This window comes from Sinocyclocheilus grahami, unplaced genomic scaffold (genome assembly GCF_001515645.1).
Source record: "Sinocyclocheilus grahami isolate Dianchi unplaced genomic scaffold, SAMN03320097.WGS_v1.1 scaffold631.1, whole genome shotgun sequence".
In the NCBI taxonomy this organism is placed as follows: Eukaryota; Metazoa; Chordata; class Actinopteri; order Cypriniformes; family Cyprinidae; genus Sinocyclocheilus; species Sinocyclocheilus grahami.
The window spans coordinates 211,557-237,283 of NW_015505810.1; the positions used below are offsets into that span (position 1 = coordinate 211,557).

Consider the following 25,727-nt stretch of genomic DNA (forward strand, 5'->3'; position numbering starts at 1 on the left):
TAATAATATTTTTTGTGCGTGTGGTTATAAAAATGTCTTAAAAATGACCATCATAAAAGCCGCAGAAGCCCTGATAACACAAGACTCATTGTGATGAATGTAGATCTTGAAATGCTGATGTGATGTCAGCGGAGACGTGTGTTGTTATCGCTGTCGGTGAAGTTAAGTGAATGTGATTCAGATTCAGAGGAAGATCCAGCTCAGCTCAGCTCTCTTCTCATGCTCCGTGCTTCATTATTCAGGATTCAGCAATGCTTGTTCAGGTTTTATTGGACACATGCTTGTTTCTTCAGGCGCATCTGGTGACTGTTGGTTACATGCTTGAGGGTCAGTCTAATCTGGCCACAGCTTGCTGCTTCAGGCTGGTGTGTTATCGGCTTGTTGTCTAGTTCAGGTACTGCTATGAGTTGTAAACCTGAGCTGAGCTGGTCAGCTGAAGGCTGGATGTTCTTCAGTAGGTCATTAGTGCGCTAGTTTTGGGACTAGCACTTGCTCTCAGTTTGTGTTGGGTCTTTTGGACATTGGTTTGTTTTATTGGGTTTTATCATTGCTCTTATGAATCGAAGGTTGCTTGTTGAGTTCTATCCAGAATCAGTGTTGGTAACGCATTACAGGTAACGCAAGTACTTTTTAAACTTTTTCCATGGTGACAGAAATCAGGAGTAAGTGCAGAGCGTTGTGTGTGAACATGATCTAAGACTAAATATGAACATGTTTACTCATCTCACTGCACACAAACACATTCAGTGCTCCTCACAATCAGTAAAAACAGTCGAATGCAAACTCAGAATATTAGACAAACCTGCAATAATTAAACATGTTAAATAAGATAAATATTATTTATGTATTTAATCCTATTTTATTAACCAAAGTCTTTGCTACTGACCTTCGATGATCCAATTTAACCATACTAATAAAACGGCAGCAAGATAAATCTTTAATGAGCCGAAAACAATGCACGTCAACACCTCTGTTCATCAGTCTGCACTGGCTACTAGTAGCTGCTCGCATAGAACTCAAGGCATTAATGTTTGTCTACACAACCAGCACTGGCTCTGCACCCCTTCACCTAAATGCATTACTTCAGAGTTATGTGCCTCTAGAAGCTTGCGTTCTGCAAGTGAACGATGCATTATTGTGCATCCCAAAGAGGCACAGAATCACTTTCACTGACTTCTACATTAAATGTTCCCTGCTGGTGGAGTGACCTGCTCAACTCAATCCCAGCAGCTGAGTGCTTAGCTGTCATCAAGAATCGGCTAAAAACACATCTCTTCCAACTTTATTTGACCCTCTAACTCTAGCACTCTCTATTCTAATTCTATTCTTTATAATAATAAAAAAACGCCCCTTTTAGACTTTTTTATACTCTATTTATTTACTAACTGCTTGTTTTCTTTAAAAAAAAACACTAGCTTTATTCTTTTTGTATTCTATCTTTGTTTTCTTTTTATTTATTATATAATTAAAGAAAAAAAAACTTGCTACGTGTACTGTTACGCTAACTGAGACTTGTTATAGCACTTGCGTATCATTGCTCCTTTGTTGGTTTTGATTGCTTTCATTGTCCTCATTTGTAAGTTGCTTAGGATAAAAGCATCTGCTAAATGACTAAATGTTAAAGTAATAAGCAAAAGTAACACATTTGTGTTTTATTTGAGTTATTGCTGAATAGTGCTGAACTTTCTTCTGCTGCGGCATATTCTTCATGTAGTTAGTTTGAGCGGCGCCCTCTACTGTACAGACCAGAATTTACATTCCCTTCAGCCTGAGCCGGATTCACTTCACTTCTGCTGTGAAAAGGGCTTTTACATTAGTAAAATAACTTTTTATATTAAAAACAAACAAGCAAGCCCTGCCCAGATTTAAAAAGTAACTCAAAAGTAAAATAACGCATTTCTTTCCATAAAAAGTAACTAAGTAATGCAATTAGTTACTTTTTTAGGGAGTAACGCAATATTGTAATGCATTACTTTTAAAAGTACCTTTCCCCAACACTGTCCAGATTCATACACCGATATAAACTGTGTGCTAATTATAAATGATCTCTGACAGCAGAGATCTGGACTGAACTAAGGGTTTACTACAGCCAAACACACACATTTACAGAAAATGATCATTCAGATGCTCTCATAACTGTGTTCTGTTTGTATTTGACATCCATTAGAAATATCTGATCTCAGATCAGCTCTCACAACCCAGCTATGGTAATAACCACAATGTTTTTGTTGGTGACGAATGATTTACAAAGAAAAATCCTTTCACACATTCATTGGCAACCAGAAATAAACCATCCCATTCATAAATTGGTCTTATGATTTATTTTAAAGAGCATAATAAAAGATCTCTTCCAAAGAGTCGCGGCGCCAGTCGTTGGTTCAAGAAGAACCTGATGAGGAACAGAACATCTATATTCATCTTTCCTTTGGAGAACCCTGAACTAGATAAATACTTTATTTCTTGTAACATCATAGACAAACATAATTACTGTAACGTCACAAACACCAGATATGATTTACATTGTATCATTCTGTCATAAACGATCACATAAACACATTTACTTCAACTAACACTATCTATTCAATAAATTAAATGACTCATTTCTATGTCATAAACACAATATTAAACAATCATCAAATGCATGAAGTTGACAGAAGAAGAAGAAGAAGAAGAAACTCAACGGGCCTCTGACGTGAAACTGGCTTCTGCACAAATCGCTTGTAAATCTGCTTTTATGTAAAAAGTGTCACTGAACTGAAGGAAGTGATTTGATTTCTAAGGGTTTACAAACAGAAATTCGCTGCTGCTGTTTCATGATTGAGGCCAGTTAAGCTGGTTAGTAGCTGATTTAGTCTAAAAAATATAATGACTCTTCTTTATATATTTATAAAATAAGTGAACAAACAAATGCTTTATTCAAAACTCTAAATTACATCTATAATACATCTGATTTGCAAGAAAGTGATTCTTCAAGAGCTGAAGTGAAGCGGTAAGTCCAGCATGAAGCAGGCGGCGGCTCAGAGTCTGTGAGGTTCAGGGTTAAACTCGAACCTGCAGCTCATCAGACGTCATGAAAGCAGCAGCAGCAGGATCTGAACACACAGAGCCGTCGCAGTGAGGGCGGGGCTCCAGGAGGAGGAGCCTGAGAACGTCCTGTGCTGATTGGCTCTGCCGTGCTCCTGTGGGTGTGTCTGGACTGGGATGTAACCGTTGATGATGCGGACGACAGGAGGCGGAGCCTCGGCCGTCACACTGCGAGAAACGAGAGAGCGATCATGAGAAACACACGCCTTCATCATCATCATCATCATCATCATCTAATGGTTATCCAATCCAATGTACAACATCTGACATACAGTGAACATTTTGAATGATATATTTCTACTCCAGTGTGTTCAAAATCAAAAATGCTCTCTAGAGTTATTTTTCTAGCTGACTATAGAGTTTATGATCATTAAATGTTTTTTTCTGAGTTACGTGACATTATTGATCTGAAGCTGTTTTATTGACATCTTTCTGCGGCTGAAACACCGATCGATCGATTACATGATTCATGATTCATTTCAGTGAGTTGTTCTGTATCTTCTGATGTTCATTCAGGTTTATTTGGTGCTGTAACTAGTAGTAAAGAGGAAGAGATTATTAGTGATCTGTCGGCACACATTAAAGAGCAGCAAAACCAGTTAGTGACAGAAGTGACAGAATTTGAAAGCTGAGACTTTGTTTCATGTCAAAAGTAACAAAGCTTGTGAATGTTTCATCGAGTTTTGTTCGCACGTCAACTCAAAACTGCACAGAGCTGTTCTTGGGATTTAAGAATTGATACTGGTTCATCAAAATGAGAATTGATTAAAATCAATAAAACAATATTTTTTCAACCCAGCCCTAATCATCATCATCTAATGACTATCCAAATCCAGTTTGAAACATTTGCCAGATTTCAGTCTGAGCAGCGAAATGTGGAGGAGTCGGTCGAATCTGAAGATGGTTCCCAGTCACTCAGATCTATCGCAGGACTGCGCCTCTACAGCTGAAACATCAGCCGCTTCAGTGTTTTCAGAAGAACTCCACCTGCAGATCCTCAGGGTTTCTGATGGAGTCACGTGTGTTTACAGCAGCAGCGTCGCAGCGTCTTCAGTCACGTGAGCGTCTGAAATCTGCTCGTTTATGAAATATGAAGAAGGAGGCAGGGAAAGTAAATGGAGTCTGTCAGAGCTGCTGAGACGGACGGGGAACACAAATAAAGAGTTTGAGGATTTCATTCCCGTCCTCCATCTGTGTCAACACGCGTGCGTGTGTGTGAGCGTCTGTGGACGCGATGAAATCCAGAGACGCGTGATTCTGTCTGTTCGGGATCTGCGGCCCGTTTCCCTCCACGGGTTCAAACAAATGAAGTCTATATTCAGCACCCTGTGTTTGTTTTGACCGTCTGGGACCCGCTTGGCTTTCATAAACAGTTTATTAAAGAAATATTTTTTTTGCTCAGAATTACGTGGGTGACTGTAAAAAGTAAATTCGAGCAAGTTTCCAGAACACGGTTCAGGCTCGGCAGAGAACATGTCGTGTGGGATTTGACACGGGAACAAGAATCAGTCTGTTCAAAACCTGATTGGTGTAAATTAAATATAGCTCGTACAGATGAAGAATTCTGGAACCAAATGCTTCATTTCCAGCACAGAGGACAGTCACTCTGAGATTCTCAGTCAGGATCTGTGCTTGGAAATAATGCCACTCGTGTTCATTAATGAACTGCTCTGAATGATATTCAGCAGGTTGTGACGCGTCTCGAGAATCAGACGAGTATGTTCAGCGTTTCTCTGCAGCAGGTGAGGACTCGTGTCGGGACAGATGCGGCTGAAGTGCTCCGGGCGTCTCGCGCGAGTCTCCCCTCAGACTCGCAGCCGCTCCGGCCGACACTCGAGACGCAGCCGCAGCCGCAGGCCAGATCCAGCGTCCGTAATCCCAGCCGTCATCCAGTTATCCTTCCCACAGTACACGAGAACCGCTGAGTTTAACCGGTTACTGACCTCCACCAACGGTATTATCAGTAACCTTAAAACCATTAAACAACTCTTTACTTCAAATAAGATAAACATTAACTGAAATAAAAATAAAATAAAATGTAAAAATAGGCATATTTTACAAAAACAACGATCTAATAAAAATGACAAAAGAAAACACAAAACCTCAACTAAACATTTAAATGAAAACAGTAAATAAAAATAAAATTTAAAACATTAACAAAAATATTAAACAATTTTATTTTAGGCTAAATATACTAAAAATAAAAACTATAGGCATGTTTAAAAACAAATTAATAAAAATGAAACTAAAATTTGAAATACTAAGTACTAAAATAAACTAAAAAGTTACAAATCTATAATAAAAACAATATATGCGTATAAAAATAAAAATAAACAATAATGGCAAACGCATAAAACAAAACAAACTAAAATTTAAATGAAAACAGAAAATCTAAAAATAAAATGTAATTTATAATGACAAAAACTAGGTTCCATTAGAGAGATTTTACTAACTGTAAGTAACTTGTCAACTAGCAATCATTAGAGTATTAGTATAAGTCTGCTTAATATCTGCTAACATTTGATTTTGATGGACATTCAACTAGTCACATTCTACTAGCCCTAACCTAACAGTCTGTGGACCAGTTTTACTAACAGCTTACGCCAGTGCAAACCGTTCAAATAAAAATAGCTAAGATAGTACTGTCAGGTGTTACTAAAGACGCGCAGTGACGAATAAGCGCTGAAAAGGCATGGACAGTTATTTTTGCGCCTGACTTTATTGAATATGCATTTCTAGGAGTTTCCCTTTCAGACGAAAAGCTTATGGGAGGAGAGAGTATTCAAATGAATTACGCAACGCATTTTACTCACAGCAAATTACTGGTATTTGCGCCATTATTTAACGCCCAAATAAAGCATGTCTTAAACTATTTTGTGCTTGAAATGCCTGCAATTATTGCTAGAGGAAGAGGAGGCACCGCAGAGATGAGAGAGGATTTTTTCCACACGTATTAATTTATTTTGAATGCCAGAAGAACACATTATCCCAACATATCAATTGCCAAGCCATGTTATTTTTAATTTGCTTTAGGAAATAAAAGATGACTTTGAACCCTCAACTAGGAGTCACGCAATACCAGCTCCATCAAAACATACAGCAAGCCTTCATTTCTTGGCCTCCGGTTCTTTTCATCGTACTGTGGCTTCTTTATTCTTTATTTGCGACTACGCTAGTTTGTGCTGCGCTTGGTATGTTGCGTTGGTCGATATGTAAATGAGATGCTACGTCTGTTGTTAGTAAATCACCCGCAGAATTTTCCACGCTCATCGGCGCTGTTTTGGAATTGCGCTCTGGCCCTAATACTCTCAGGAGAGTTAGTTGACATGTAGTTACTCATAGGTACTCGCAGGCCTCTCAGAATGCCGTGTACACAGAAACGCTGGTAGTTTGTGAATGGTGTTGCTGAGCAGGTTTGTGCTGGTCTCACCTCTCCTCCATCCGCACCCAGAGGTCGTTGAACTGACGATGGCGCTGCTTCTTCTGCTTGTTGCGGTGCTTCTTCTTCAGCTTGTGCTCCACCTTCTCCAGGAGCTCCAGGAGATGCGGTTCCTCGTCCTCCTGAAGTTCTCTGCTCTCGTGGAGGAACGGCTCCAGCTCTCCGGACCTTCTGCCGCTGCGAAGACAGAAAAACACTTTCATACAGACACAGACCCGCTCCGAGACGCTAAAGCAGAAGATGACAGCTGAGACTGGATTTGTTGACACTCATCTGTGTCCCTGCAGCACAAAAGCAGTCTTAAGCAGCACAGGTATATTTGTAGCAATAGCCAACAATACATTGTATGGGTCACAATTATACATTTCTCTTTTATGCCAAAAATCATTAGAATATTAAGTAAAGATCATGATCCAGTAAATTTCCTACCGTAAATATATCAAAACTACATTTTTGATTAGTAATATGCATTGCTAAGAACTTCATTTGAACAACTTTAAAGATGATTTTCTCAATATTTAGATTTTTTTGCACCCTCAGATTCCAGATTTTCAAATATTGTCCTCTCCTAACAAACCATACATCAATGGAAAGATTATTTAGTATATATGTATAAATCTAAATTTTGAAAAATTGACACTTAAGACTGGTTTTGTGCTCCAGGGTCACATACTGTATATTTAAAAAACACGCTTTAGATCAGAGACGGTGGCGTCTCTTCATAAGGATGAATACACGGAACGCTCAAATGCCTTTCACTGGCTTTTGGTTTGAAATAAAAACACTGAATGTGATTGACTGGTTAGTAAAGCAATAAAATATAGACCTTAAAAAAACTGTCATCTTTTACTCTCCCTCAAGTTGTTCCAAACCTGTATGAGTTTCTCTCTTCTGCTGAACACAAAAGAAGATATTCTGAAGCATGTAGGGAACCAGACAGTTGACGGTAGCCATTGATTTCTTTTTTTATACTGTGTAAGTCAATGGGGATCAGAAACGGTTTGGTCACCAACATTCTGCAAAATATCTTCTTTTGAAGAAAGACCCTAGTCAAGAAGTTATACATTTGGAATACATTTATTTCATGAAGTATAGTTCAAATCTATTAACATATTTATTGACATATCGCTTGAGACTTATAGATATAAAATAATAATTAAACTTTATTTGGAGTACTACTTGTGCACAATGCACATTTCTTAATATTAAGCCTAAAATGTGTTTTAATGTCACTATTGATGAGGACTATATGATCTTTGAATAATATCGGTCTTTAAATGCAAGATATTTGAAGTGTACCTGAAGTGTTACTTCACTATATCTTTAGTTGGACTTCCGCACAATTAAAGTTCATTAAGCACAAAATTAATTGTTCCAATTTAGCAGAGCAGTTTAGTATACTAAAAGTACAATTGCAGGGTATTTTTAATAAGTACATAAATATGTAAATGTAGTATACTTAGCATAAAATAAATGTATTTCAAATACATTTTAGTATATTTATTTTTCACTAGGGGAAACCTGAGGTCGATAAACAATTTTTGGTTGAACTGTCCCTTTAAAGGTCTAAATGAAGTTGTGATCTTTGAATAAGAATGCAAGAATTCAGTTCAGAAGAACTTGAGTCAGTCAAATGTTATTTGTATATATATGTAGGATACTAATGTAGGATACTACAGTTACATTTTGTGACAATATCAACAAACAAGCAGTTGATTTGCTATATAGTGTATATTGCTTTATGTGAGTGTACTGTATGTATGTGGATAAAACTTTCTATGACGAGCAGAGTAAACTCCTCAAAATAACACTCGACAGTCGCTGGACTGGTTTGCAGTGAATGAGTCGCTGTCGTTCCTGGCGTCTGCTTCCTCCATCTGCTCCTGATCAAACCTCTCCGACTGCTAAAGCATCGCAGGAATTTATGACAAATGCAAATAAGCCGCACGTTTTTATAATGGAACTTTCCGGACCTCGGGTTTTCAGTGTCTCCTTCAATCTGCCAGTCCATTCTTTTGAGATGAAACGATGCTGTGATAGAAGGAGGGATTGTTTCTTCTGATGATGGACGGGTTAATCGGACTGATGAGAGCACAGTGCAGGAACATGAGCGCTGATGATGAGATGAAGAGAGGAATGATCCTGTGATTCCTCGGTACAGTCCGTCTGCGGCTCGGTGAAATCACAGAGATACTACTGTAGTTTTGTAGCGGTGCTCTAAGTCGGGGTCTCTAAGCCGGATCTGCGGAGCTTCATTCTTCAGGGCACCAAGCTAACAGCTCTGATAACACCAGAGGTCAGTCTCGAGAGACTGATTCCCTTAGCAGACTATTTAACAGTGTGGAAGCTTCTGCCAAATGTGTCTCAGTGGGTCCTGCACACTGTAGAAAAAGGTTACCTCATTAATTTAGTTCTCCTCCGCCTCGTTTCAATGGGGTGATCCCCACTCTGGTGGGCCCCAAGCAGGCTCTGGTAATGGAACAAGAAGTAAACACTCTCTTGAGGAAGGAGGCCATCGAGGTGGTCCCTCCTCTCGACAGAGAGTCCGGGTTCTACAGCTGGTACTTCATCGTTCCAAAGAAAGATGGGAGGTTGCGTGCCATTTTAGATCTGCATCAGTTGAACCGCTCAGTCATGTGGCTGAAGTTCAGGATGCTCACACTCAAACACGTTGTGTCTCAGATCAGGTCCGTGGACTGGTTTGTCACGATCGATCTAAAAGATGCATACTTCCATGTCTCCATCCTTCCCGAACACAGGAAGTTTCTGAGGTTTACTTTCGGGGGCGAAGCTTACCAATATTGGGTTCTTCCTTTTGGCCTTGCACTCTCCCCCCGCACTTTCACCAAGTGTGTGGATGCTGCTGTGGCTCCACTGCAACTCCAGGGCATCCGCATACTCAATTATAGTTCGGCAGATGGCGGTTCGGCATCGAGATTTCGTTCTCGCCCATATGAAAGAGCTGGGGTTAAGACTATAAACCAAGAAATGTTTGCTTTCTCCATTACAGAGGACTACTTATGTGGGCGTAGTGTGGGATTCGACCACAATGCAGGCACATCTGTCTCCTGCTCAGATCGAATCGATCCTCACCGCAGTCGCGAGAGTCAGAGAAGGCCGGTCACTCACTGTCAAGCAGTTTCAAAAACTGTTGGGTCTGATGGCAGCTGCGTCCAACGTGATACCTTTTGGCCTGCTGTACATGAGACCCTACAGTGGTGGCTAAAGACCAAGGGGTTTTCCCCAAGGGGAAATCCGCTTCGCATGATCAATGTCACGCGGCGATGCTTTCGTGCTTTAGACATGTGGAGGAAAGCTTGGTTCTTGTCACAGGGCCCGGTGCTGGGAGTTCCTTGTCATTGTTTAAAGCTAATGACGGATGCGTCCCTCACTGGTTGGGGTGCGGTCATGAGTGGCCACCCTGCCCATGGTCTGTTGAGCGGCCGCCATCTCACATAGCACATCAACTGCCTGGAGATGCTGGCTGTGTTTCAAGCACTGAGACACTTCCTCCTGGACCTAAGAGGCCACCATGTGTTGGTGCGCACCGACAACACAGCGGTGGTCTTTAACATCAACCACCAGGGAGGTCTGTGTTCGTGCCTCCTTTACAGGCTGGTGCACCAGAACCTTGTGTGGGCCCAAGGGAAACTCCTCTCGCTGAGAGCAGTGCACATCCCTGGGCATCTCAATCAGGGAGCAGACATCCTGTCCAGACCGGGCCGAGGCCCGGGGAGTGGAGGCTTCACCCAGATGTGGTGGGTCAGATTTGGAGATTGTTTGGCCAGGCTCAGGTGGATCTGTTTGCGACTCAGGAGACATCGCACTGTCCCCTCTGGTTCTCTCTGACTCATCCAGCTCCTCTCGGGAGGCTTCATCTGTATGCTTTTCCCCCTATTGCTTTGCTCCCGGGAGTTCTGGAGTTTCTCCACAGGGTTGACCTACTCCACCTTGAAGGTCTACGTGGCAGACATAGTGGCCTACCACGTCCCTCTCGGTGGTCAGTCTGTGGGCAGAGACCACCTGGTTACACGTTTCCGGGTTACACGATCTCGTGCCCCTCCGTGGGACTTGGCTGTGGTGCTAGAGGCTCTCTGTAAACCTCCTTTCGCCTATTTAAGAGATTTCTGATCGCTTTCTCACTCTCAAGGCTACCTTCCTTCTGGCTATCTCCTCTATCAAGAGAGTTGGTGATCTGCAGGCCCTCTCAGTGGCCCCCTCTTATTTAGATTTTGCCCCCGACTTCGCCAAAGCTTTTCTCTACCCCAGGTTGGGTTATGTTCCTAAAGTTCCCTCTTCTGCACCACGGCACGTCGTACTGCAGGCCTTCTGTCCTCCTCCCTTTCGGGAGCCTGACCAGCATAAGCTTAATAAGAGCTGCCCTGTGGAGAAGGTCGGACCAACTGCTAGTGTGCTATGGTCCCCCTAAGAAGGGTCTTCCGGCCTCTAAACAGACCCTCAGCCGGTGGATTGTGTAGGCCATCTGTTTAGCCTACGAGTCCTCTGATCTCCCCTCGCCTCCGGGGGTCAAGGCTTACTCCACCCGAAGTGTGGTGGCCTCCAAGGCCTTTCTGTCAGGTGTTTTGATGCAGGACATCTGCAACGCTGCGGGCTGATCTACGCTGCTCACCTTTGTGAGGTTTTATGACCTCGATATTCATGCCACTCCCAGCTCCTCTGTTCTCTCGCCTTAGTTGTGCTCTTCCACACTATGCAGGGATTTGAAAGTCTGGTGGCACAGGCACACTCGTTCCCAAAGCGTTTAGAAGCAGCTCGAGTTCCTGATGGGGAACGTCTCTAGGTTACGCATGTAACCATGGTTCCCAAGGGAACGAGACGCTACATCTCATTACCATACTTCCGGCATCCCTGCGAGCGCTTCCCTCATTCTACCAGAAGCTGCTGCTGTATCTACTGCACGTGCTTTTAAGCTTCCTGGTCTCTACGTCACCCTGCCCGTGACGTCTCGCCCATCCATTGGACTGATTACACATGTGATTCAGAGCGTGGTCACGCTGAAGGCATTCCCAATGCGTTTCGATGAGGTCTCGTTCCCTCAGGGAACCATGGTTACATGCATAAACTAGAGATGTTTTCTTTAACCAGATGGATCATAACGAGAATGTTACTTGAGTCATAGTGTTTGTAAGCTGAATAGTTAAAAATCTAAATGGTTCTCTTGAATCACATAATGCGGTAACCCAGCCAGTTATACCAGCGTAAGTGATGAAATACACGCATCTGTTGACACACAGTAATGCAGTTCAACAGAACGCAACATCAGTCTAAGACCGAAGAAGCGTTTGACAAAAATAAACCTTAAACACAGAAAACCGAGACTTCAACATGGCAACACCACATGCAGTAAAAACACCAAACACCAGCCACACAAACACACCAGAGTGTAATTATCCAAACAATTTACAATAATGTCTCATTAGTTAATGCATTAACTACAATTAACTAACAATGAGCAACACATTTGTTAATGTTAGTTCATTATTCATTGTTAATTCATGTCAGCTCAGCTCCATTAAATATTTTAAGAGAGACAACTTTGGAATTATGTATTAGTAAATGTTAAAATTAACAGTAGCTAAGATTGATGCTGGCTTTAGAAGTATTTATAGAATTAGTTCATGTTAACTAATGTTAAATGGAATCATACTGTAAAGTGTTACTGATATTTATTAATTATCAGAGTGATTGTTTGTTCTTCAGGCAGCTGAAGGACATGTTTTGGTCCCCATGAGGAAACAAGATTATAAATCACACAGAATGAAGTGTTTTGAGAGTCTAAAACACCTGTAGTTTAGTGTGAGGGTTGGGTTTAGGGTTAGAGGAGAGAAAATACAGTTTGTACAGTAGAAAAACCATTATGCCTATGGAATGTAGCTATAAAACATGGAAACCAGTGTGCGTGAGTTTGCGTGTGTTATAGTGTGTGTTACCTGTGTAGCGTCTGTCCAGCAGGCGTGTGCTCCACCTCATAACCTTCACTCCGCAGGACGTCAATCACAGTGTTGTTTCCCAGAAAGTGGCCTGAAACACAAACACTCCACCTTCAGTCTCTGAACTCAAGTTAGTTAGTCTGACACACACACACACACACAGCCTGCGGTGCGGAAGCGGTCTGTAATGTTAGATTACTGCAATGATATTTCATGTCTGTCTTGTTACAGGAAGAGCTGGTCACATGACAGTCCTGTTTGCCTCTGGGAATCATGAACTTCCTGTCAGAGACTCTCTGATGGATCAAGATCACTAGTGTGTGTGTGTGTGTGTGTGTGTGTATGTGTGTGTGTGTGTTTCCCCTCGATGAGGTTCAGGTGTTCAGTCAGATCAGATGCTGCTAATGTCAGAATGCTGTCTTTATTATTATTATTATTATTAACCATCAGTAGCTAATCTGGAGGATCGTGATGGTTTATTCTATAATAACCACTGATTTCAATCACCCATCATGCATCTGTAACACTGAATCAAGTTAGTCCAGTGAACTCAGTTTAATAAAATCATAGGCTGCGTCCGAAATCGCATACTGCTTAGTAGGTACTACATTTGAATTTGAACGTACTACTCGACCGTTAAAAAAGTACGTTCTATATAGTATGAATGCGAGTAGTATGAATGGAATTCGGACGTACTACATCCGCCATGTTGACGTTGTCACGTGACATGCGTCTCCACAACAGCGCCTAAATTTAAAGAGCCCTCACTACTGCGAACATCAGCAATGTTTCACGATATTCTTACCACTTTCATCGGCGATTAAACATCTTTTTACAGCCGACTCACGAAATCATCTAATCGACTTACAATGTTTAAACTTTCAATAAGTCAGCCGTTCACTTAGATCATGTTAAACAAGTGCAATTTAACCACAGTGAACAAGGTTTTTCCCTGAGGTACTTACACTTGAAGAGAGCCGCGTCGCCGCCTTCCGCCGTTCTCGAATATGGCGCCTCCTCTCGCGTGGCCTCATGGGATAGTAAAGTGTCCATCGTATGCATGCTACGGAATTCGGGCGGAAGTAGTAGGTCATCCGGGTACTTCTCGCCTACTGTTTTTCGAATACTATATAGTATGGAAGTATGCGATTTCGGACGCAGCTATAGTATCAACGAGTGTTCACAAACAGCGGCACAAACTTGCGTGATTGAACTACAGCTCTCGACCAGCGGTTAAACACAGATTCATGTCAATATAACCAGGACTTATAGAGATCATGCTTTTGGCACAATTAGCAAGATACTCCAATTATATAATAATTAATTTACAGTGTTGGGGAAAGTTACTTTTCAAAGTAATACAATATGTAGTTACTCCATTAAAACGTAACTAATTGCATTACTTAGTTACTTTTTATGGAAAGTAATGCATTGTTACTTTTGCATTACTTTTTGTCACCTGAGCTGGGCTTGCTTATTTATTTTTAGTGATGTCATTAATGACATGGTTAATGGTAATGGTTCATTGATTGTGGAATCAATGTGATTCAAAGGATGGTGTGACCATGGTTTCAAGAAACAGTCACAACTATCTAGTTCATTTCTGCAACACTGCATTGTACTATGCGCTGCGTACTATGCGCTGCGTACTATGTGCTGCGTACTATGTGCTATGCGCTGCGTACTATGCGCTGTGCATTATGCGCTGTGTACTATGTGCTGTGCATTATGCGCTGCGTACTATGCGCTGCGTACTATGTGCTGCGTACTATGTGCTATGCGCTGCGTACTATGCGCTGTGCATTATGCGCTGTGTACTATGTGCTGTGCATTATGCGCTGCGTACTATGCGCTGCGTACTATGTGCTGCGTACTATGTGCTATGCGCTGCGTACTATGCGCTGTGCATTATGCGCTGTGTACTATGTGCTGTGTACTTTGCGCAGCGTACTATGCGCTGTGTACTATGCGCTGCGTACTAAGCGCTACGTACTATGCGCTGCATGCTATGCGCAGCGTACTATGCGCTGTGCATTAAGCGCTGTGTACTATGTGCTGTGTACTATGCGCAGCGTACTATGCGCTGTGCATTATGCACTGTGTACTATGCGCTGCGTACTATGCGCTGCGTACTATGCGCTGCATACTATGCGCAGCGTACTATGCGCTGTGCATTATGCGCTGTGTACTATGCGCTGCGTACTATGCGCTGCGTACTATGCGCTGTGCATTATGCGCTGTGTACTATGCGCTGTGCATTATGCGCTGTGTACTATGCGCTGTGTACTATGCGCTGCATACTATGCGCTGTGTACTATGCGCTGCGTACTATGCGCTGTGCATTATGCGCTGTGTACTATGCGCTGTGCATTATGCGCTGTGTACTATGCGCTGTGCATTATGCGCTGTGTACTATGCGCTGTGCATTATGCGCTGTGTACTATGCGCTGCGTACTATGCGCTGTGTACTATGCGCTGTGTACTATGCGCTGTGCACTGTGTTGTGTACTATGTGTTGTGTACTATGTGTTGTGTACTAGTTCAGCAGAGTTACACTGGAAATGCAGTGCTGAATGGCCGTATTGATCGATGAGCGAGTGGTTGAGAACTCGCCAAAGTCAATGAGCAGAGAGCGAAGAGCCGATGGACGGCTGAGATAAGAGCCGCTAACCTCCTAAAAGCTTTTATTCAAAACTTCCTGAGCTCAGGCTTTTAGCGTGCTTGTTTTCTTAAGGGCCCGTTGCATACTGAGCGCATTCATGCCGTCAGGTGGAAATGCTCCACAGACATCCAGAACCCAGAAAGCGGCCTGTGTCTTTCAGCAGAGCTCCGATTATTAGAGCAAATGGCACATCTTAAACAGAGTTTCTTTTCCATACACCGTAATATTTATATTAGAGATGTTGAGCTGGAGCTGAGAGGCGCGTGCTGGATAAATAAACGCAGCGGCGGCACAGATGTTTGCGCAGACGTTACTCTGCGCAGGAGATCCTGCCACGCTAAAGACATCATTAACTAGTCCATTTGTGAGCATTAACTACTTTGAAGTCGATAAAAACTGATCCTTATTGATATTGTCTCATCAAAGCATCTTTGTGTTTATAACCATTACAGACAATGATTTATCTCTAATAATCCCTTTCAGTCTGATCCAACCATAAAACAACACTAAAGAAAAGATTTTAATATTTGTGTCTAGTTTTCCAGTACAATATCTAAACATAAATCAAGATATATTTACTTGATGTGCAAAATGCCGTCAAATATTTAGTCTTGTTTTCTGAAAAATAAATTGAGTTTATGCTTAAAACAAGAACAAATATCTGCTGATGGAGTCTTGTTTTCCCTTTGAATTTTTCCGACCCAATTGGGCAGATATTTTTCTTGTTTTATGCATAAATTCTGATACATTTTTCAGAAAACAAGATTTAATAAATACTCGGTGACTTAAGAAGTAAAATGACTTAAGATATTAAGTTGTGTGTTTCTCTAATTAATATTTATATTTATCAAGGAATGTTTAGATTTTTAATCCTCCTTTCATTTTTGCATTTTTTTATGCATTTTCCGGTCGATTATGAATTTCCTTTTATGTCCCTCATATTTACAGTAATGTAGAACTTTATATTTCTTATGAAAACTTTTTCTGTAAAGCACTTTGAATTACCACTGTGTATAAATAAACTTGTCTTGCTCTCCTATTTGTGCAGGAAAACATGACAAGATTACTGAAGAAGACAATCATTTTTTGCAGTGAGAGAACATGTGATTGGAAACCCACTGCAGTCTCCGCTAGTATTTTTTCACCATTATTAATCAGATGCTGCTGTTTGCAATAAAATAAATAAAGCAGTGCTCCGCTTCATTCACCCACAGAAACCTCAGCATCGCTAACCGGAGCGGACGTTTCCAGCTAATACACGTATCACGTCTCATTTGTCTTATATTTAGCCTCTGCTTATGGGCAGATTATGGACTTACTAAACCACGGCTGTCATTTGCCTTCGTCCACAGATGCAGATCCTCTGGAATTAAACTCCGATTAATGCTGATACACGAGTGTTTGATTACATGTGTGGTTTGTGCATCAATAAAACGCTGCTCTACGACTATCATTAGCCTGATGCCACCAGTCGAGAAACCCCTAAACCCAGTAAACGTGGTAATTATGTTGAAAATGTACAGACTCGCCGAGTATGAGCTTTGATATTTAACAGCCGGACAGAGCGACTCCTGCGCTGACCTCTGACTGACCCTGAGCTAATGGAGGTAACTAACCACTGTAATCCTACAGGAGCAGAGAAACACAGTCTAGTGCAGATACAGGGAAATTATCACTGACTGCCACATCACTGCAAATCAAACTAAAGCTGAGCATTTGACACAATGAGTTCTTCATGGAGATAAAGGAGTAGTTCACCCTAAAATGAAAATGTGTTCATCCTCACGCTATACAAGATTAGGATGAGTTGTCATGTGTCATTGCGTCAGTGTCTCAGCAATGGATGCTCTGCAGTGAATGGGTGCCGTCAGAATGAGAGTCCAAACAGCTGATAAAAACATCACAATAATCCACAAATTATCTTCACGGCTCCGGTCCAGTGTAATGGGCGTAACACATGACAAGTAATGGAAGTTACATAATCGGATGACTTTTTTTCCCAAGTAACTACAGTAGTAAAGTAATGCATTACTTTTTAATTTACAAGAAAATATCTGGGTTCAAATAAGTAACAGCAGTTCCTCTGTTCTCCACGTATCGACTGACGGCTCTCCTGTCCTCATGTTGAGAGAAATCAGGAGTGAGTGCAGAGACAGAGACAGAGACGGAGGATTATTCATCTCACTTTTGCTGTGAAAGGGATTTATAGTCGCCAGAAGATAAAAAATAAGCCCAGCTCAGGTGACAAGAAGTAACGCAAAAGTAACATAATGCATTACTTTCCAAATAAGTAACTAAGTAATTACCATTTTATCATTTTATCATGTTCATGGATGAGCTAATGATTTATTAACGTTGTAGAATGAAGCAGGGTGAGGCTGAAAGCCGTCGAATCGAAACGAGGCGCTGAATGAGCGCGACACACGGCTGTAAAGCAGCGGGGCTTTTATTATGCCACAGTCGGGCGCTTCCGCTGCTTCCGGTCGTGCGTATGTGGAGTAAGCAGCGGAGCGTTTATTATGCCACAGTCGAGCGCTCCCGCTCCTTCCGGTCGTGCGTATGTGGAGTAAAGCAGCGGAGCGTTTATTATGCCACAGTCGAGCGCTCCCGCTCCTTCCGGTCGTGCGTATGTGGAGTAAAGCAGCGGAGCGTTTATTATGCCACAGTCGAGCGCTCCCGCTCCTTCCGGTCGTGCGTATGTGGAGTAAAGCAGCGGAGCGTTTATTATGCCACAGTCGAGCGCTCCCGCTCCTTCCGGTCGTGCGTATGTGGAGTAAAGCAGCGGAGCGTTTATTATGCCACAGTCGAGCGCTCCCGCTCCTTCCGGTCGTGCGTATGTGGAGTAAAGCAGCGGAGCGTTTATTATGCCACAGTCGAGCGCTCCCGCTCCTTCCGGTCGTGCGTATGTGGAGTAAAGCAGCGGAGCGTTTATTATGCCACAGTCGAGCGCTCCCGCTCCTTCCGGTCGTGCGTATGTGGAGTAAAGCAGCGGAGCGTTTATTATGCCACAGTCGAGCGCTCCCGCTCCTTCCGGTCGTGCGTATGTGGAGTAAAGCAGCGGAGCGTTTATTATGCCACAGTCGAGCGCTCCCGCTCCTTCCGGTCGTGCGTATGTGGAGTAAAGCAGCGGAGCGTTTATTATGCCACAGTCGAGCGCTCCCGCTCCTTCCGGTCGTGCGTATGTGGAGTAAAGCAGCGGAGCGTTTATTATGCCACAGTCGAGCGCTCCCGCTCCTTCCGGTCGTGCGTATGTGGAGTAAAGCAGCGGAGCGTTTATTATGCCACAGTCGAGCGCTCCCGCTCCTTCCGGTCGTGCGTATGTGGAGTAAAGCAGCGGAGCGTTTATTATGCCACAGTCGAGCGCTCCCGCTCCTTCCGGTCGTGCGTATGTGGAGTAAAGCAGCGGAGCGTTTATTATGCCACAGTCGAGCGCTCCCGCTCCTTCCGGTCGTGCGTATGTGGAGTAAAGCAGCGGAGCGTTTATTATGCCACAGTCGAGCGCTCCCGCTCCTTCCGGTCGTGCGTATGTGGAGTAAAGCAGCGGAGCGTTTATTATGCCACAGTCGAGCGCTCCCGCTCCTTCCGGTCGTGCGTATGTGGAGTAAAGCAGCGGAGCGTTTATTATGCCACAGTCGAGCGCTCCCGCTCCTTCCGGTCGTGCGTATGTGGAGTAAAGCAGCGGAGCGTTTATTATGCCACAGTCGAGCGCTCCCGCTCCTTCCGGTCGTGCGTATGTGGAGTAAAGCAGCGGAGCGTTTATTATGCCACAGTCGAGCGCTCCCGCTCCTTCCGGTCGTGCGTATGTGGAGTAAAGCAGCGGAGCGTTTATTATGCCACAGTCGAGCGCTCCCGCTCCTTCCGGTCGTGCGTATGTGGAGTAAAGCAGCGGAGCGTTTATTATGCCACAGTCGAGCGCTCCCGCTCCTTCCGGTCGTGCGTATGTGGAGTAAAGCAGCGGAGCGTTTATTATGCCACAGTCGAGCGCTCCCGCTCCTTCCGGTCGTGCGTATGTGGAGTAAAGCAGCGGAGCGTTTATTATGCCACAGTCGAGCGCTCCCGCTCCTTCCGGTCGTGCGTATGTGGAGTAAAGCAGCGGAGCGTTTATTATGCCACAGTCGAGCGCTCCCGCTCCTTCCGGTCGTGCGTATGTGGAGTAAAGCAGCGGAGCGTTTATTATGCCACAGTCGAGCGCTCCCGCTCCTTCCGGTCGTGCGTATGTGGAGTAAAGCAGCGGAGCGTTTATTATGCCACAGTCGAGCGCTCCCGCTCCTTCCGGTCGTGCGTATGTGGAGTAAAGCAGCGGAGCGTTTATTATGCCACAGTCGAGCGCTCCCGCTCCTTCCGGTCGTGCGTATGTGGAGTAAAGCAGCGGAGCGTTTATTATGCCACAGTCGAGCGCTCCCGCTCCTTCCGGTCGTGCGTATGTGGAGTAAAGCAGCGGAGCGTTTATTATGCCACAGTCGAGCGCTCCCGCTCCTTCCGGTCGTGCGTATGTGGAGTAAAGCAGCGGAGCGTTTATTATGCCACAGTCGAGCGCTCCCGCTCCTTCCGGTCGTGCGTATGTGGAGTAAAGCAGCGGAGCGTTTATTATGCCACAGTCGAGCGCTCCCGCTCCTTCCGGTCGTGCGTATGTGGAGTAAAGCAGCGGAGCGTTTATTATGCCACAGTCGAGCGCTCCCGCTCCTTCCGGTCGTGCGTATGTGGAGTAAAGCAGCGGAGCGTTTATTATGCCACAGTCGAGCGCTCCCGCTCCTTCCGGTCGTGCGTATGTGGAGTAAAGCAGCGGAGCGTTTATTATGCCACAGTCGAGCGCTCCCGCTCCTTCCGGTCGTGCGTATGTGGAGTAAAGCAGCGGAGCGTTTATTATGCCACAGTCGAGCGCTCCCGCTCCTTCCGGTCGTGCGTATGTGGAGTAAAGCAGCGGAGCGTTTATTATGCCACAGTCGAGCGCTCCCGCTCCTTCCGGTCGTGCGTATGTGGAGTAAAGCAGCGGAGCGTTTATTATGCCACAGTCGAGCGCTCCCGCTCCTTCCGGTCGTGCGTATGTGGAGTAAAGCAGCGGAGCGTTTATTATGCCACAGTCGAGCGCTCCCGCTCCTTCCGGTCGTGCGTATGTGGAGTAAAGCAGCGGAGCGTTTATTATGCCACAGTCGAGCGCTCCCGCTCCTTCCGGTCGTGCGTATGTGGAGTAAAGCAGCGGAGCGTTTATTATGCCACAGTCGAGCGCTCCCGCTCCTTCCGGTCGTGCGTATGTGGAGTAAAGCAGCGGAGCGTTTATTATGCCACAGTCGAGCGCTCCCGCTCCTTCCGGTCGTGCGTATGTGGAGTAAAGCAGCGGAGCGTTTATTATGCCACAGTCGAGCGCTCCCGCTCCTTCCGGTCGTGCGTATGTGGAGTAAAGCAGCGGAGCGTTTATTATGCCACAGTCGAGCGCTCCCGCTCCTTCCGGTCGTGCGTATGTGGAGTAAAGCAGCGGAGCGTTTATTATGCCACAGTCGAGCGCTCCCGCTCCTTCCGGTCGTGCGTATGTGGAGTAAAGCAGCGGAGCGTTTATTATGCCACAGTCGAGCGCTCCCGCTCCTTCCGGTCGTGCGTATGTGGAGTAAAGCAGCGGAGCGTTTATTATGCCACAGTCGAGCGCTCCCGCTCCTTCCGGTCGTGCGTATGTGGAGTAAAGCAGCGGAGCGTTTATTATGCCACAGTCGAGCGCTCCCGCTCCTTCCGGTCGTGCGTATGTGGAGTAAAGCAGCGGAGCGTTTATTATGCCACAGTCGAGCGCTCCCGCTCCTTCCGGTCGTGCGTATGTGGAGTAAAGCAGCGGAGCGTTTATTATGCCACAGTCGAGCGCTCCCGCTCCTTCCGGTCGTGCGTATGTGGAGTAAAGCAGCGGAGCGTTTATTATGCCACAGTCGAGCGCTCCCGCTCCTTCCGGTCGTGCGTATGTGGAGTAAAGCAGCGGAGCGTTTATTATGCCACAGTCGAGCGCTCCCGCTCCTTCCGGTCGTGCGTATGTGGAGTAAAGCAGCGGAGCGTTTATTATGCCACAGTCGAGCGCTCCCGCTCCTTCCGGTCGTGCGTATGTGGAGTAAAGCAGCGGAGCGTTTATTATGCCACAGTCGAGCGCTCCCGCTCCTTCCGGTCGTGCGTATGTGGAGTAAAGCAGCGGAGCGTTTATTATGCCACAGTCGAGCGCTCCCGCTCCTTCCGGTCGTGCGTATGTGGAGTAAAGCAGCGGAGCGTTTATTATGCCACAGTCGAGCGCTCCCGCTCCTTCCGGTCGTGCGTATGTGGAGTAAAGCAGCGGAGCGTTTATTATGCCACAGTCGAGCGCTTCCGCTGCTTCCGGTCGTGTGTGTGTGGGGTAAAGCAGCGCTGTTTTGTCATACTAGATACATTTAGTTCTGTTATAATGCTGCTCTGTGCGGTCGTCACCGGTCTATTAAAACACACAACATATTAAAGCGTCTTTGTTAAAACCGGAAATCAAGGGGTTATGACGTCATTAGCATGCGACACAATGACACTATAGACACGCTCCGTGTAACTAGTTAAAACTGCTTATTTCTCTGGATTTAAACATTCTTCGAAACATTTGGGATAATGTAAGTACACAAGTCAGCAAAATATATAACACTGTTCTAGTGGTTTTTTGGATATTTTAATAAAAAAATCTTACATATTGTGCCTTTAATGCCTTGTGAAGCCAAAAGCTGTGTGTTTGTAAGAATCACATCCATCATTAAGATGTTTTTATCTTCAAACGTTGCTTCTGGCAAAAATACGAGTCAGTAATCCATAATAACGCTTCCTCCAGTGAAAAGGTGTTCTGGTCTGAATCAGGAGAGAAATCTGCACAGATCAAGCAGCGTTTAAAAGCCAAAACAGTCCAAAACTTTAAAGATTTTGTCTTCTCCAGATGATAACTGATGGACTGGAGTGCTGTGGATTACTTGTGGATTATTGTGATGTTTTTATCAGCTGTTTGGACTCTCATTCTGACGGCACCCATTCACTGCAGAGCATCCATTGCTGAGACACTGATGCAGTGCTACATTTCTACAAACCTGATGGATAATAAAACTCATCCTTGGATGGCCTGAGAGTGAACACCTTTACAGCACATGTTCATTTTAGGTGAACTATTCCTAGACTAGACAGAATATTCTTGTTCTGGGGTTTCCTGCATCTATAAACTCAATATATAAACTCTTCTCATAAACTCATGTGAACACTATGGAAATGTCGCTGGAATTACCAGCATTGGAAAAAGTTTGTACATCCAACATTATTCCCATTAAAATGCGTCAGAAAATGCATGAATTCAAAAGTCAGAAATGTATTCGATACAAAGCCACACCCTGCTGATTTTAATAAGGTGCAATGAATGGTTAGTTGTTGTTGAAAGCTCGAGTCTTGGCATAAACGCGTTTTTCTTCAGTTTGGATTATTAGACGTGGTGCTGGAGGTAAACGCTGCATAAAATCCAACAAAGAAGCAAAGCCAAATAAAATCTCCCAGTGTTATTTCAGCGCTCTCATTAATACTCTCTGCTCCTCCATCCAAATCTGAAGTCATGATTCCTCCAGTCAAGGGAATTTCACAAGTCACAGGGAACTCTAGATGTTGTTATTGCTGAAGGCGCTTCATCTCGTCTCGAGTCTCCTCAGTCGCTCGAAGTCTCTGATAAGTGGGCGACGAGCTAAAGGCACGAATAAAACAACTGCAGCACATGTTTTTACAATACTGTGGTATTTTTGTTGGAAGTGGTGTCCGTGGAGGAATGTTTAATGGCAGTTAACATGCTTTAACACTGAGAGCTTGAAAGCAGAGAGCCAGTCCTGCGTGAGCGGCTCTCGACGGCGCTTCGGTGAAAAACGATGTGCTGTCAGTCGCTAATCAAACACTGAAGGGACGGAGACACACAGACTCCAGAAAACAAGACTGAACACAAACTCACAGCTGTGCTGTTCACAACACTTGTGCTTCATTCTTTCCCCACATTTCTTTTTGACAAAGGTGATACCTTTTTTCAGGATTCTTTGAGTAGAAAGTTCAAAAGAACAGCATTTTTTTTACTTTTGTAACATTATAAAGTTACAGTTAATGCAATAAAAATAATTTCTTGTTTATCCCCGTTTTTTGAACGTATCAGTTTCCACAAAAATATTGTGCAGCACGACTGTGTTCAGCATTGATAATAATCAGAAATGTTTCTCGAGCAGCAGATCAGCATATTATACTGATTTCTGAAGATCATGTGACACTGAAGACTGGAGGAATGATGCTGAAAATACAGCTGCGCATCACAGACATACATTACAGTTTAACAGAGATTCACACAGAAAACAGTTGCTTTACATTCTAATAATATTTAGCTTTTTTTTTTTTACAATATTTTTAATCAAATAAATGCATCCTTGGTGAACAGAGGAGACTTCTTTCAGAAACATTAAAAAAATATATCGTAATTATTCCAAACTTCTGACCGCTAGTAAATTGTTTATAAAGGTGAATTTGCAAAATGTGCAAATAAAGTGTTTAAAAAGCATGATTGAAACAAAGGTTATTAATACAATTTGGGGAAATAAACTGCTTATGTAATAATAGCACCAAATCTCTTGATAAACATTACCAACTATCGTGCTCAAACAGCGCAGACAAGAACCTTGTTCAACTCAAAACAGGCTTTCAAATGGATAATGCATCAGAACAGTGCAGTAAAATCACTGCTCCACAGGTAAATGACTCTAAATGTGAAATCTGCAATACAAGCGACGAGAGACTGAAGACGGGGGATTGTGAAATCCTGCTGATGAACACACCAGATGTTTTCCTCACACATGTGGGCAGATACACTGATAACATCCGCTCCTCAAACACCGGCGCAATGCCCCAATTATAATGAAAGAGAGGATTCCAGCGTTCATTCAGCAGAAGCTGCTGATGTTGAGAGTGAACGAGTGAAGTCTGTAGTGCACAAAAGAGAGAATGTGACGCCCTGCGATGCCAGAGTGAGATACGCTTCTACAGACACGGGTCGCTTTACTAGGAAGCACTCAACAAAGAGCTCAGACTTTACACAGGCATCCAGTCACAGTACAGCAGCATGAGCGGACTCGGGTTAATAAAGCAGCGCTTCACACAAACCTGAGCCGTCTGCTTCCAACAAGACTAAACAAGCCTCGCAAATACAGCCTTTAAAGTGCTCGAAATCAAGATGTAAGATCACACCATATTTTGTCACCTCTGCATCTGTTGATTTTTACAATTTTTTCTTCAGAACCAGAGTTCTCAAGTTTATGGAGAATATTCAGTTATTGTAATAGGTCACACTTTATATTAAGTGGCCTTAACTGCTATGTACTTAAATAAAAATAAGTGCAATGTACTTATTGTGTTCATATTGTATTGCAAAACACTGTTGCTGCTGTTGAGGTGTATATATAGATATTTTTGAAAATATAAGTACAATGTAAAAACATGTATGTACACAATATATGCATTGTATCAAATGATTAATTTAAATGTAAGTACAAGGCCACCTAATATAAAGTGGGACCAGTTTTTATATATAATTTTTACTTTAATTATTGCCATTCCTAGTTTCTGTAAATGAAAAAGTGAATCGCTCTGTCTTTACAGCAGAAATGGCAGTTACTGTATGTCTTTGAATATTGAGCCAAACTGAGGAGGATCACTGCTGTAAAGCTGAGAAACTGAGTCTCTTGCTCATCCAGCAGCAGCTCACATGAACATGAACATCACAAACAAACACATGAAGCAGCAGATGCATCGTAAGAGTCCATATGAGCTTCATTCATGATGCAGTCTGCTTTCACTGTCTGGAAAAGAGCAGCTGGAACATTTGGAAAGTCTCACGGCTTCAGATCGACGTGAAGGGGAATTTATAACTATTCATTAATGCACTGGATTTACAGCAAGACATGAAGATGTGCCTCATACCAAGTGTGATTGAAAGTGTGTGTGTGTGTGTGTGTGTGAATGAGTGTGTATGTGTGTGTGAGAGAGACAGTGTGTGTGTACCTGGTATTTATCATGTTATGGGGACCAAATGTCCCCACAAGGATAGTAATACTAGTAAATTTTGACCTTGTGAGGACATTTTTGAGGTCCCCATGAGGAAACAAGCTTATAAATCATACAGAATGAGTTTTTTTGAGAAAGTAAAAATGCAGAAAGTCTCCTGTGAGGGGTAGGTTTAGGGGTAGGGTTGGTGTAGGGCAATAGAATATACGGTCTGTACAGTATAAAAACCATTACGCCTATGGAGAGTCCCCATAAAACATGGAAACACAACACGTGTGTGTGTGTGTGTGTGTGTGTGTGTGTTTGCTGCTACAGGAAGTGTGTGAGTGAAAGCAGAGAGCGCTGCACACTAACAAGGGTGCGTTTCATGCGCCGCTCCTGAGGGCTTTTATTCACAACACACCGGTGCAGAGAGGAGTGTAAGCGATCCTGTTCCTCGCTCTGCATTCACGCTGTTCTGGGGGCCCGAGCTTCACGAGTCCAGAAGCATTCAGAGTCTGAAACACGTCCGCTGGAGTAAGCATACAGTGTGTGTGACTCGAGC

At 43.8% G+C, this 25,727-nt stretch overlaps 1 protein-coding gene across 1 annotated transcript in view; it reads right to left on the minus strand.

Annotated features, from left to right (window-relative positions):
* Positions 1-2,988: 2,988 nt before the first annotated feature.
* The window catches only part of trabd2a (TraB domain containing 2A), a 72,616-nt gene continuing 49,877 nt past the window's right edge, over positions 2,989-25,727 (minus strand). The window contains exons 5-7 of the mRNA XM_016241669.1: positions 12,475-12,565; positions 6,515-6,700; positions 2,989-3,252 (exon numbers count right to left, since the gene is read on the minus strand). Coding sequence (XP_016097155.1) covers positions 3,069-3,252; positions 6,515-6,700; positions 12,475-12,565 — 461 coding nt within the window. The 3' untranslated portion in view covers positions 2,989-3,068. The remainder of the gene's footprint in view (positions 3,253-6,514; positions 6,701-12,474; positions 12,566-25,727) is intronic.